The 13,881-nt window shown below is 36.9% G+C and overlaps 1 protein-coding gene across 1 annotated transcript; it reads left to right on the top strand.

Annotated features, from left to right (window-relative positions):
* Positions 1–6,758: 6,758 nt before the first annotated feature.
* LOC110730731 lies at positions 6,759–8,045 on the top strand. The gene has a single exon (XM_021910552.1). It carries the CDS (start codon positions 6,759–6,761, stop codon positions 8,043–8,045), a length of 1,287 nt encoding a protein of 428 aa, XP_021766244.1.
* Positions 8,046–13,881: the final 5,836 nt, after the last annotated feature.

The following is a 13,881-nucleotide window of genomic DNA, read 5'->3' as shown; positions in this document are numbered from 1 at the left end:
ATTGACGAGACGAGAAATCAAGCAAACAATAAGTTAAAATATATCCCTATCCTTGGGTTGGCCTGGCTAATCGAGAGCTAAGCTATATAGGCTAGCTAGCCATAACCGTAAGCAAGGCCGCAAGCTCAGCAGTCCTATAAGGGTGCTAGCCGGTGCTTGCTAGCCGAGCTCGCAAGCTAGTAGTGCAAGCAAGGAAAACCGCAAACTTGCATGCTGTGCCTCGCTAGCAACTGCTAGCAATAACTAGGCGTGCTAGCAAGGCAAGCCGTAAGCTTGCATGTTGTGCCTCGCTAGCAACTACTTGCAATAGCTAGGCGTGCTAGTTCGAACAACCCGCACCATTGCAGCGAGGCTAGCAGCAAGCCATTGCTCGATGGGCCTCGCGCACATATGCAAGAGCAGCAGCGTCCAGTAGCCCGCAATAATGTGTGGCGTGCTGGCGCGGGCTTTCATCACATGCAACCAGCATGCTCAGCCTTGGGGCCATGCAGGCCACCAGCGCGACAGCCTTGGCGCCAAAGGCAGGCCACGCCAGCCGGCGCGGTGCCATTTGTCGGGTGTATGGGTGAGCCATTTGTGTGAGCTTGCTTGAAGAGCAAGGGGTGGTTGGTCCCCCCTTGTGGTCTTCACCTAAGCCTTTCTCCCGAGCAAGCTCACATAAATGGAAAAACGAGGCACAAAACCCCTAAACACCTCACTCGGCCAGTCGGGTTGCTTGCACAACCCACATGTGGCTGTCGAGGGTGCGGGGTAGTACCTCGTGTAGGAGTTTATAGGTATTATATGCGGATAACATGAAACATATACATAAAGAACCTAAATCCAAGATCGCCTTCATAACACACAAGACACATAATCATACCTTTGAAGCGTGAATTCCACGAGGCTAATCAATTGGCAAATCAGGGAGAGAATAGAGCCCCAAGCGTTGCTCCTCTACTTAGCCCACAGGATTTGAATGATCCATCCACCAATACTAGATTGTTTGAGTGAAAGAGGAAAATCGTGATCACCACCTTTAATGGACTAAACCGACCACCACGAACCACCACCACAACTGGTGCCAAGGGAGGAGAGAGCCGTGGATGAGAGGGACTGGGGGAGTGTGAGAGGGTTAGGTTTCGTGTTTGCTAATTAGGGTTTGATATTCCTGATCACTGAATTGCATTGCATGTCAAAACCCTAGGCACCTAGTCTTTATATAATCCTATTATAATTAGACTAGGTCACAAAACCCAAAAACCCTCCGTATCACTCCATATTGCATGTCAAAATCCTCGTGCTGATCTAGGCCCTTTGTGTGACCTTATAGGATCCGTCCAATTTGGCTTTAGCCTATTTTACTAGCCCAAAGATCATTAGTACCTCTAGCTATGATATATCGACGACCCAAATGTATGAACTTAATTATCTCCATAGCTTGATCCATTTTTATATCTAGTAATTGGACACGACGAAGACATAAATCCTTCAATCTCCCACTTGTCTGAGACAAGTGTGCAATATACAAATTTATTAAGTCAATGTGTGTCGATTTGATAATATGATTGCATCACATGTCGACATCATAATAATCTACAAATCATTTCTTGATATTTGAGTTCGTATTACAAAACCAAATGATTACTGAGTAATGCATTTGAACACGGCCACGTATTTTCTTAATTCTCCCTCTTCAAGAGGCCATGACACATTCCCTAATATAATAGGTAGACTCAATCTAATCTTGTAGAAACAAAGCTCCCACTCAACTTTTGAAGTAAGCAGGTGACATCCTTTATAATCTCCCGTTACGGGAAGACATTTGAATGTACCACAGTTATATCAATCATTGAATGAAATCAATGCTCCACTCATGTCAAAGGAATCCACTAATATATATCTGGAAGATCTATACTTGAACTTCAAAGTAGGTTAATAATTCGATCATGCATCATTCATGCATATCCAAAAGATTGACCGAGCATCACTATACCCCTACAACCCATGAAACCATGCTATCCAATTAATCTTACATGCTAGTTCATTTTTTTGAAATTATTTATGTCCACTTTAATGATTTTGAACTAGGAACTTAAATAATATATGAATTTTGTTCACCTGTGGGGTTTCATTCACTAGGTCATCAACCTGCTGAGCCCATCAATTCATAATTATTTTGGACATTTTATTTAATTTACAAAACCAAAATTAAATAAGAGAAATGAAATTTCTATTTATAAACATAATTCTGCAAATATATGTGTAGACACCCAAATGTGTCTCCCCAAAACCAAACCTAGTGATGAATACTTTCACGTCATTTGATTATCGAACGAAGTGAAAGTCTGGAAAGTCTAGTGATGAGGATGTTTTTATTAAATTATTTCTCTTTCTGCTTTCAAAAATATTTCTTTTCTTACCCTATTTATGAAAAATATTCAGTCCAATTTAGTTTGGTCCATGATAAGGGTCCAATAATAGTGTAGTTGGATTGGGCTCGCAAAGAGCTTTCCAATGATACAATTAGTATTATGTGCACCATGGTGCACCTAGAAATAGGTGCACCACGAATATACTTTTGAACATTTAGTAAAAAAAAAACTGAACATTTTACAAACAATGAATATTTAGTAAAAAAAAATATAAACACGTTACAAAAATATATTTTATCAGGAAATGTTCATTTGTATACATTAAATGTTCAGTTTATATTACAAAAATATTGAATTATTACGAGTCAGTTCAAAATTTGTCTAACTTGTAATAATTCAAAATTTACAATTGTTCATATTTTTTTACTAAACGGTTAAAATGTGTTATTGTTCATATTTTCTTACTAAAAGTTCAAAATTATAGGCATGGTGCATTGCAATTGTTCAGATTTTTTTTACTAAATGTTTAAAATTTGAAATGTTCAGATTTTTTAACTAAATGTTCAAAATTCTCGATTGTTCAGATGTTTTTACTAAATGTTCAAAAGTATAGGCATGATGCATTGCAATTGTTCAGATTTTTTAACTAAATGTTCAAAATTTGCGATGTTCAGATGTTTTTACTACGTGCTCCAAATTTGCAATTGTTCAGATTTTTTTTTACTAATTGTTCAAAAGTATAGGCGTGGTGCACCTATTTCTAGGTGCACCATGGTGCATCTTAAAATTTTCCCCAATGATATATTATAAGTCCAATTCCGTTGAATTATGAGGAAGTTATGGATTAAATTAAATTAGGCCCAACGATTTTAATGGTGGCCAAATGATCTAGAGGAGGGCCTATTAATTATTATTCCTTAGGTAATTAGGATTAATATAGTCTTCTAGGAATATCTAGAAGGTTATTTTTAATTCTAATAAGATTAGGATTGATAATTATATTTTTAAAAGATGTTTTATTTTGAATAAAATATATCAAATCTGATTTTAAATCTGATTAGACGCAGAATTACCTGTAACCGGTTTTGTAGACACCCAAATGTGTCTCCTCAAAACCAAACCAAGTGATGAATACCTTTCATGTCGAATCATAATCGAATGAAGTGAAAGTGTGGAAAGTCTAGTGTTGCGGTTAGTTTTTATTAAAATTCTCTTCTTTCTGTTTTTGAAAACCAATTTTATTTTATGAAAATAGCCAAATCCAGTTTAGTTTGGTCCATAACAAGGGTTCCAATAATAGTGTAGTTGGATTGGGCTCGAAAAGAGCTTTCCAACGATATATTATAAACCTAATTCCGATGAGTAATGAGGAAGTTATGGCCAAATTACTAAACTAGGCCCGATTTGATCTTTATGTGCGGCCTAATGATCTAGAGAAGGGCATATTATGAATTATCATTCCTAATGCAATTAGGATTTATTATAGTCTTCTAGAATCTTCTAGAAGGTTCTTTTGAATCCTAATGTGATAAGGATTGATAATTAAGTTTTATGAGTTTTATTTGGAATAAAAGAAGTGTTTTAAATGAATTCACGATTTACCCCTCATACGGACTTTTACACTTAATTTTATCAAAAAAATAGAAAACGTGTGGAAAATCACCTACAGTGCCGCACGCCAGGCTGTCGCTCGGCGACAGAGGCAGTTGCGGCGACATCGACGTGTTTTATCCTTCTTAGAACTCCGATTCTTTTTTATCTAGTCCGGACTATTTTCATTTTAAATAGGGTCTTTAAACCTCCGTTTTTAATGACCAAATATCATCAAGAAAATCATGATATTCTAGCACTCTCTCTCTCTTTCTAAACTAACCTTTTTACAAACACAAAATTCCGCATTCACAAGATCTAGACACACCTAGCCAAATTCGAAGTTGTCTTCGCCCTAGACGTGAAAGGTTTGATATTTCTGAGGGTATAGTCCCAAATCTCTATTTCAATTATTTGATTTAATTATTTAATTTTATTATTTTCCTTGAAGTTACTAACGTTTGTATTTTGTTATTAGAAAGAGATACGAGGCATCCAAGTAAGTACTTTAATTGTTTAATTGATATTATGATATATAAATCATGCTTAGATTATTTTATTGATTCCTAGTATCATGTTAGGGTGTTTTGATCTTCCTAGTATCATGTTTAGGGTAACAACTAATTTTTTTTAATATCAAGTATGATTAAAAGAATGCTTTCTATTTCTTTTCTTAATATCATGTTAGTATCATGTTAGGGTTAAAGCTTTGATCTTTAATGTTTAGTGACATGCTAGGGTTTGTTATTAATCTTGTTAATATCATGCCTAGAATCTTGCTATTATTATGCTTTATTTTTAACATGAACATTATGATTATGATTGTTATTATTATTATAATTTGTTAATATCATGTTGCTTGATTATATATATTGTTATTGCTTGATCACACCTTTTCTACATGTTTAAAGGGAATTTGTACTTATAATCACGCTTAATAAGATAATTAATAATCTTGTTTAGGGTTAATTTGATTATAATTCAAGTGATCGCCAATAATAGATTTATTTGTGCATTAATATTCAACCAACATAGATAAACAGGTTTAAGATTAACTTATTGATTGCATGTTAGTCAGAAAGTGCACATGAATACGAGAAGAATAATGTAGAGGCCTATTATTAGGGCAGGTTCTTTCTCTTTTAGATTGGATTTGTACCTTCATCCCCGAACTTCCAGTCATGGTTCCAGACCTATTGGAGTTAACGATCTCATGGATTGTTAAGGGGTGTAACCTTCACCTTGTGAATGGTTTACAAGTTCCTAAAACTTGTTGGCGACTCTTTTTCTCTAGCTTCCTTCCCTTTGGACGCCAACATACTTAAGTGTATGATCACAGTGGGGTTGAAGTTTGGGGTAATGCTTGAAATATTCCCTACAGTTAACATCAAAGGTTATTGTTAATAAAAATTAGTGAGGTTGAGGGCACAGATTAGAAGATTGAAAAAGCACGGGCACAACTTAGAAACCGAAGAAGCACTAGTAGAAAAAACGAAAAAGGCACCGGTTCAAACCCAATATATGCCACCGGTTTGAACCGCTGAATATGTGGGGGAAGCCAATTCCTCCCACATATGCCACCGATTCAAAACTGGTGGGATAAATGAGTTTTGGCACCGGTTAACTGGTGCCATTAACTATTTTGGCCTCCGGTTAACCGGTGCCATTAAGTATTTTGGCGACCGGTTAACTGGTTTCAAAAATAAATTCCCGCGGTTTTTTTTTGTAGGCACTTTTTAGAACCGGTTAACCGGTGCCATTTTATTTAATTATTATTTTTTTTCCTGTTTTGTTGCAATAATATAAAAAAAAACCCTGTAATTCCAGCAATAATAACCTGATTTTCAGGCCTGTAATTCCAGCAATAATATCAACAAAAATAATAATAATAATAATAATACTCCCTCCGTTAATAGTTATGTGCAACTTTGCACATGATTACGGTTACCAAAGCAAAAGATGGAGGGCAAAGATTAGAGGGAGTTAAGGGATTTAATTAAAGTGAGTGGAGAGATAAAGCTGGTCCCCCCCACTTGCAAATATGGAGGGGAAATCAGATTTTTTTGGAGGGGTTTCTTTTTCCCCCCAAAATTTCACAAAAATTTTAAATTTGGGAAATTTAAAATTCCCTCTAACTTAAAAAAAAAAAAAAAAAAAAAAAAAAAAAGAAGCTAAACTACCAAGTTTTCTAATTTCATATCAGCATTTATGAGGCTTATAAATAGCAGCCTCCATCATTCATGAAGCATTGAATGCTTCTCAAAAATTACATAACAATGTTTGTTCAAAAGCTAGATCAAATCCACCAAAAGTTAGCACTAATTACATACATTTAGCCCATATACAACCCAAAAAATTACTCCTAATCTAAAATTAGTGCTAAACTGAAGTTAGTCTTCAAATCATCAAGGCATCAGCTTGAGGGCAGCATCATCTCATCAAAAACCTTCATTAGCCCACCCCCCTTCACCATCTACAACAATCTACAAGTGAACAAAAGAAACAGAAGACATGGCAGCAATAGATGAAGACCCTTTTTTCGACGTTGAACACTTAATTTCAGAGGAAGAAATTGTAGAGTTGTACTATGATTATGAAGAGCAGATGCAAGATGCAGATTTTGAAGCATACAACTCAGACAATGAGAACATGCAAGAAGAGGCAGAAATAGAAGACACAACCATTAACAACAACAATCAAACTCAACAAGATGAAACATAAGCATCGTTGTTTGAAGAAGGGACTCACCAACCAAACAGAAAACAGCTTAACATACATCAAAAGAGAGAGATTGTGGATGCAATGCTATTGAAAATGCAAGATGGTAACCTACCAAGAGGCTACAAGGTGGAATTATCAATTAAGTTTAAGGTTCATGAATCAACAATCACAAGACTTTTCAATGAAATAAAAAGACAGATGGCAGAAGGGAATTTGATTGATGTCAGGTCCAAAAAGATAGGCAGGACAGGTCCAAAGCTAATGGAATTTTCTGATGAATTCCTACAGTCAGTCCCACTGCACTTAAGGCAGACAGAAAGATCATATGCTACTGCACTCAACATTTCACATGTTACTCTTCATTATTTGAAGAAAAAGGGGAGAATCAGAACACACACAACAAGCAGCAAGCCAGTACTAACATCAGATCACAAGGTGGCAAGAATGAAGTGGGTTTTGTCTCACATAAACCCAATCCAAGGGAATGAGAACCCCACATTTGATGACATGAAGTATTTCATCCACATTGATGAGAAATGGTTTTATCTAAACCTAGATAAAAGGAGATTTTATCTGTTACTAAGTGAGGAAGATCCCTATATGGCTCAACAATCAAGGAGGTTCAAATTAAAAGCTATGTTCATGGCCATTATAGGGAAGCCTCTTTATGGGAGAAATGGGGAACTCCTACATGATGGGAAATATGGGATATTCCCATTCACAAAGCAAGAAAGGGCAAAGAAGTCAAGCAAAAACAGACCAGCTGGCACAATGGTCACAAAAGCACTTCAAAATGTCAATAGAGATGCAATAAGAGATATGTTACTTAACAAAGTCATACCAGCAATAGTGTCAAAATGGCCAGCAAGTTTGCCCAAAAATGTGGTGATTCAGTGGGATAATGCAAGCCCACATCAAATACCAAGAGATGAAGAGTTCATTGCAGCAACACAAGCAAATGGATTTAACATTGAGGTTGTGTTCCAACCAGCACAATCACCAGATTTGAATGTGTTAGACTTAGGTCTGTTTAGATCTATTCAATCTTTGCAATATCAATCTTTTCCAAAGAATGTAGATGAGCTTGTTGAAAAGGTCATTGAGTCTTATAACAATTTCAAACCAGAAGTAAACAAGTACATTTGGGTGACATTACAAAGATGCATGATCAAGATTCTAAAGGCAGAAGGAGGGAACAAGTACAAAATCCCACATATGAACAAGAAAAAGCCGGAGAATTTAGGCATTCTCCCAAATCAGATTGAAGTGGACAGGAGTATAGTGGTGGAAGCTGTGGAATACCTGAACACAATGTTCAGTCCAACACCCCAGGGAAATCATGAAGTAGAAACAGAAGACATGGAGGTAGATGCAGACTAGTTACAAAGACACACAACCAACAACCAAACACTGCCACACATAACCACTTAGGAGTGAACAATGATATGTTAAATTTCACTTTTGTTTAGTTATTTTTTGGAACCAATCAATAGATGGTTAGGTGTATTTTGTATGCTAGGTTATTGAAACACATGAAAGGCAGTGGTGGTTTAGTTCTAGTGCATTTGTAACAGGCTTTTTGTAGCCATATTTTCAAGTTAATGGGAGTACTTAATCACATGAATCCATCAGGAGATCAATTTTTTTTTACACACAACCTTTCAAACATGGTTACCTCAACATCAATCACAATATAGTGATTGGTGGAGCTATACCTTTGTTCAAATAGTATTTCATAGGAGTCCTTTCATCATTTGGATTCAATTACAACACTATAGTGTAGAGCCAATGGGGACTGTACAATAACAACAAAAAGGGGCATGTGAAGGGAACTCCATCACAAAATGTTCTCTACACTATGATCATTGAGAACATTTTTCACACAACAACCCAAACACCCAACTCAAGAAACCATCATAAAGGATCATCATTCAACAAGCAAATTCCCATATGCCATAATCCATGATTACAACATTAACCAATCATTATCCAACTCATAAAATGCATCAACAAACCATCAAACATCCAAAAGCAATTTATCCAACACAGAAGGCAACCAAACCCGAAAGCAATCCCAGTCCTCACCAACATCCAACATAATATCCAACATAAAAAGGATAGAAGCACCAAAACCATGTAGAACATAATATCTAACATAAAAAGGACAGAAGCACCAAAACCATATCCAACATAATATCCAACATAAACAGGACAAAATCAGCAACACCACATACAACATTAGAACCGAACAGAGCCACCATAACATAATAAAATCCATGTGCATAACAGAACCACCATAAACAATTCATGTCACAAGCATACACAATCAACTTAAAAAAGGGACTCAGTAACAAAAATTAAACAAGTTAGGGCTAGGAAGCGTTATGAGTGCAGCTACTCAGAGGGTTGAACCGTAGGGTTCATCCGCCTCATATAGCACGTCATAACAGGAACAGAACAAGAGGGCACTTCTGGTTTCTTGGCTGGAGATTCCTCATCAGGCTCCTCATCAGAAGACAACACAATCAACTCGTGGTCAGGGAGGCCACGCATCCTTCTCATAACAAAACGCGCGGCCTTCCTAGTAGCCTTAAATCTTGGGGGTGGCCTTTCCCTCTTAGATCTAGGCTTAGTGGGCACAACAACACTTCCCTCACCTTGCTCAGCAACCAGATCTACAGCCATCTCAGAGAAATCAAGCGATTTACGACGGGACTCACCTTCACCTCCTCCTTCTTCGCTCTTTCTTCCTCATCAATGCTTTTGAGGACTTGACCAAGGGCTCTGTAAGTGTACAGAGTACAGTAGGGACCCGTATCACTGGACTCGTAAAATTGACGAGGAAAAGGAGATCCAACCTCGAAGAAGTGCATGAGGTTTAAGATCAAATTCTCCTCTCCCTTGTCATCTGTAGCCATATATGCATCCTTTAAAGGATCTAAGTTCACCATTTTTATGGAGGGACTTTGATTGAGAAAGAAAAGAGAAGAGGAGAGTAGATCTGCAGTGAACAAATGAGAAAATCGCAAGAACAAAGGAGAGAGAATAACCCAGAAGATGAACTAGGGTTCATCTTATGCTCCAGAACTTTTAGGGAGAACGAATCATCAGAAATTAATTTTGGTAGTTGGGAATGTGAGTAAATGAAGAGAGGGGGGGGAATTGGAAGATAAAAGGAGGGAATAATTAGATTAGGTGAATCTGATTAGTTTAGGTTAAATTAGATTAGGTTATAACAAGGGTATTGATTAAAAAACAAATCTACTTAAGGGCAAAATTGTAATTTTGCCCTTTTTACTAAAAATAGAAAGAAAATGGAAAGTTGCACATAACCCCGAGCGGACAAAAATGGAAAAAGTTACACATAACTATTAACGGAGGTAGTAGTAGTAGTAGTAATAATAATAATAATAATAATAATAATAATAATAATTATTATTATTATTATTATTATTATTATTATTATTATTATTATTATTATTATTATTATTATTATTACCAATAATAATAAGGAAAAATACACTTTATTAATCCCAACTTTCACCCGTTTACTTTAATTAATCCCAACTTTGGAATATTCTCAGTAATACCAACTTTAAGGTGGGTTATCTTTCTTTGACCCAAAAAACTAGTAACCTGCTGAGTAAGTGAATGTAGAGTCAACAAACCTACATATTGACTTTTAAGTCCAATTACCTCCTTAAATGATGTCCATTATGCATCTTGTCCCAACCACTTCCCCTGCCAAAAATTAAATCCCGCCATTAATAATTTTCTCTGATCATTCTTCAGTTTCCCCCTAATTACGACCCATTATACTACTGTCAGATTACCAAAATCGCAGAGGGAAGAAGGAATTGCGTTCTAGGGTTTCCATTTGACGAAAGGAATAACTCAGTTGATGAAAGCAAAGTAGAAGACGCTTGGAGCAAACGGAGGTAACCCTTAAGCCGTGTTTTATTTGACATTTTTTTTTGTTGATCATCAATTAAACTCACGACATATAATTATGGTTTTGAGGTGTGTGAATTCATGTTTAAGAAAAGAAATTGCAATAAAAATCAAATCTTGAAATTAGGGTTTGTTTAATTTGAAATTTGCTGCTGTTTCCAAATGTGTTTTGGTTGAATGTTTGTTTGATGTTGCGTTTTATGTAGTTGTAGTGTAATAGTGTATGATTGTTTCCAAATTGAAGTTTGGTACTGCAATTGTTTGTTGTAGGTTGAACATGGATAGTTTTTTTTGGTAAGATCGGGTTGATGTTTTGGCATTCTGGATCTTTTAGTTAAGGTCTAATGGTGAATTGGTGTATGTGGGAGGGAAAGGTAAAACAAAGCAGGTTGACCCAGATGAGTTATGTTTATGGGACATTTTACAGATAGGGACTGACTGTTGTGAAGGGAAATTTGTGGAATGTGTGTTGTATTTGATTCTTGGACTAAGTCTGAGTAATGGTTTGAGGAGGATTAGTGGTGATGAAGATGTGAGGGAGGTAATTGAAATAGGGAAAAAAATATAGAAATGTGGAGTTGTATGTACACCATGGTGTTGAGTTACCACTGCTAGACCCCATAGACCCACCTGTTGTCCAAAGATATTTTCAAGTCTTACCTCAAGAAGAGGAATCTGATGAGTGTGATTCCTCCAAACCCAAAACTCAGAAAAAAAAAAACAAAAAGGGGACCACCTAAAGGTAGTTTGACTCTAAGTCCAAAACAAAAAGCTCCCACCCCCTCACATATAATAGGTAAAGCTATTCCCACACTGAAGAAAAAAAAATTTCTAGCTCACCTAAAGTTAAATTTGTTTCTAAGTCAGCCAATCTCTATACCTCCACTACTTGTAATCCAGATCAGGGTTTAGAGAACCCTCTTCCTTCTCAACTTTCATTCCAAACAGAACCCCCAGTATATGAAGATTACAATTGGGTAGATGACATACCTGATTCTCCAATTCCCTTAAATGAGTTATTAGGAGGTTACACTGATAGTGGTGAGGACATAGACCCTCCTTATGACCCTAGGACTAACAAAGGTAAGGGAGTTGCAGTAGCTGATGAGGGGAGGGTGTTTAGTGATGTGTACACTGATGAGGACAGTGATGAAGAAAGTTATGATGAAGTGAATCCTGGTGCTACAGCTGCAGAAGAGTTGGATGTAGGCTTGGAGCAGTTAGATCCAGAGCTTGAGAAAGAATATGATGCAATATTTAATGAGACATTACAGACAGATTCTGATGTGAGTGATGAGGAGTACAACACAGCTAGGAAGAGGGTTAAGGCTTGTAGTACACAGTTAGTTCAGGTTGCTTCTAAAGTTATACATAAAGTAGCTGAGGGGAAATTAGATGTTCAAGATCCAGTGGTTGAAGGTGAAAATTTGAGTGAATATGAGGATAGTGATGAGGACATTCATACACCACCTGAGAGTGAAGAAGAGGGAGGTGTTGGTTTGAGGAAGAAAAGATTTGCACTGCTTGTAAGTCTAAATTCTGATTTCAGTCAATTCAAGTGGAAAGTTGGTTTAAGATTTGCTAAAAGAGAAGATTTTAGGGAGGCAGTGGCCAAATATGTTGTTCTACAGGGAAAGAACCTAACTTTTGTTGTTAGGAACAAGAAGAGACACCAGAGGTTAGGAGTGAAATGCATTAGAGGGTGTCCTTTCTATGTTTATGCATCTTGGCATTCAAGAAAGACAACCATGATTTTAAAGAGGGTTACTGGAGAGTATACCTGCTAGAGGAACATGAAGAAGAATAGGCAGTTGAAAGCTACTTGGGTTGCCAAACAATTCCTAGAAGTATTCAAAAGCAGACACATTGGCCTGCAAAGGAAATAGTGGAGTGCATTAAAAGAGCTTCCAAGATCATTGTCAACAGAGTCTTTGCTTATAAAGTGAAATATGCTGCCCACACTCTCCTCCATGGTTCCATGCATGAGCACTACCAAAAAGTAGGAGCTTATCTTGCATCTTTGAAGACTAGCAGCCCTAGAAGTGCAACTGAGCTTGTTACTGTACAATAGAAGAAAGGTCCACCTGTGTTTCAAAGGTTGTTTATGTGCTTTTAGGGTCTGTCTAAGGGATGGAAAGATGGGTGTAGGAAAGTGTTGGCTGTTGATGCAAGCTTCCTTAAGACTTTTCTAGGGGGTCAATTGCTTTGTGCTGTAGAAATGGATGCCAATGACAAAATGTTCCCAGTGGCATGGGCAATTGCTTAGGGGGAGAATAATTTGAGTTGGGAGTGGTATTTTGTTCATCTATAGAAAGTGTTAGAGTTAAGTGATGGTGATGGTGTTGCAATCCTCTCTGATGAGCATCAGGTATGATTTTAACTCACTGCTTACACATATTTAAATGTTGATTTGGCTTAGTGCTTACTAGCTATTGCATTTACTTTGATGTTAGGCTATTATCAATGTTGTGCCCTCTATTCTGCCCAAAGCAGAACATAGGCATTGTGCTAGGCATATATTTTCCAACTAGCGCAAGACCTATAAAGGAGATGAACTTAAATTGCAATTTTGGAAGATTGCAAAGTGTTACAACATGCCAGATTATGAAGAGGCGTTGAATAATGAGCTGACTGTATTGAATCCTGAAGCAGCTCAGGCATTCAAATCCTATAAGCCTAGCTTATTCAGCAGAGCTTTCATGAGTACTTCAGTGAAGACTGATGAAATAACCAACAATATTGCTGAGACTTTCAATGGTTACATAATAAATGCCAGAACAAAGCACCTCTTGTTCATGTTAGAAGAAATTAGAACATGCTTGATGCAGAGGCTACTCAAGAAAAGGTAGGATATGGAGAAAGTGACTGGTGTTCTGTGCCCAAGAATTCAAGCAAAATTGGACAAGGAGAAACACAAAGCTACCTACTATGATGTGCAGCCTTTAACAGATCTGTTGTTCAATGTCAGTCATAACATGGACCAGCTTGTTGTAAATTTTGGAACAAAAAACTTGCAGCTGTAGGAAGTGGGAAATGCTTGGCATTCCCTGTTGCCATTCAGTTGCTTACATATTCTTCTTGAACAAAGAAGCAGAAGACTATGTGGAGAGGTACTACACAAGGGAAGCTTATCTAGAAGCTTATGCATGTATAAACTAAATACTCTCCTTTGTAACACTAACTTACTTACACTTAATCTACTCATATACCTGAAGTTACTTGTATAAATTGATTGGGACAGGTTTAATTGCACCCCTAGAAGGTG

This window comes from Chenopodium quinoa, unplaced genomic scaffold (assembly GCF_001683475.1).
Source record: "Chenopodium quinoa cultivar QQ74 unplaced genomic scaffold, ASM168347v1, whole genome shotgun sequence".
Classification (NCBI taxonomy): Eukaryota; Viridiplantae; Streptophyta; class Magnoliopsida; order Caryophyllales; family Amaranthaceae; genus Chenopodium; species Chenopodium quinoa.
The sequence above is the reverse complement of the archived record's forward strand: the minus strand, read 5'-3'. Positions and strand labels throughout refer to the sequence as shown.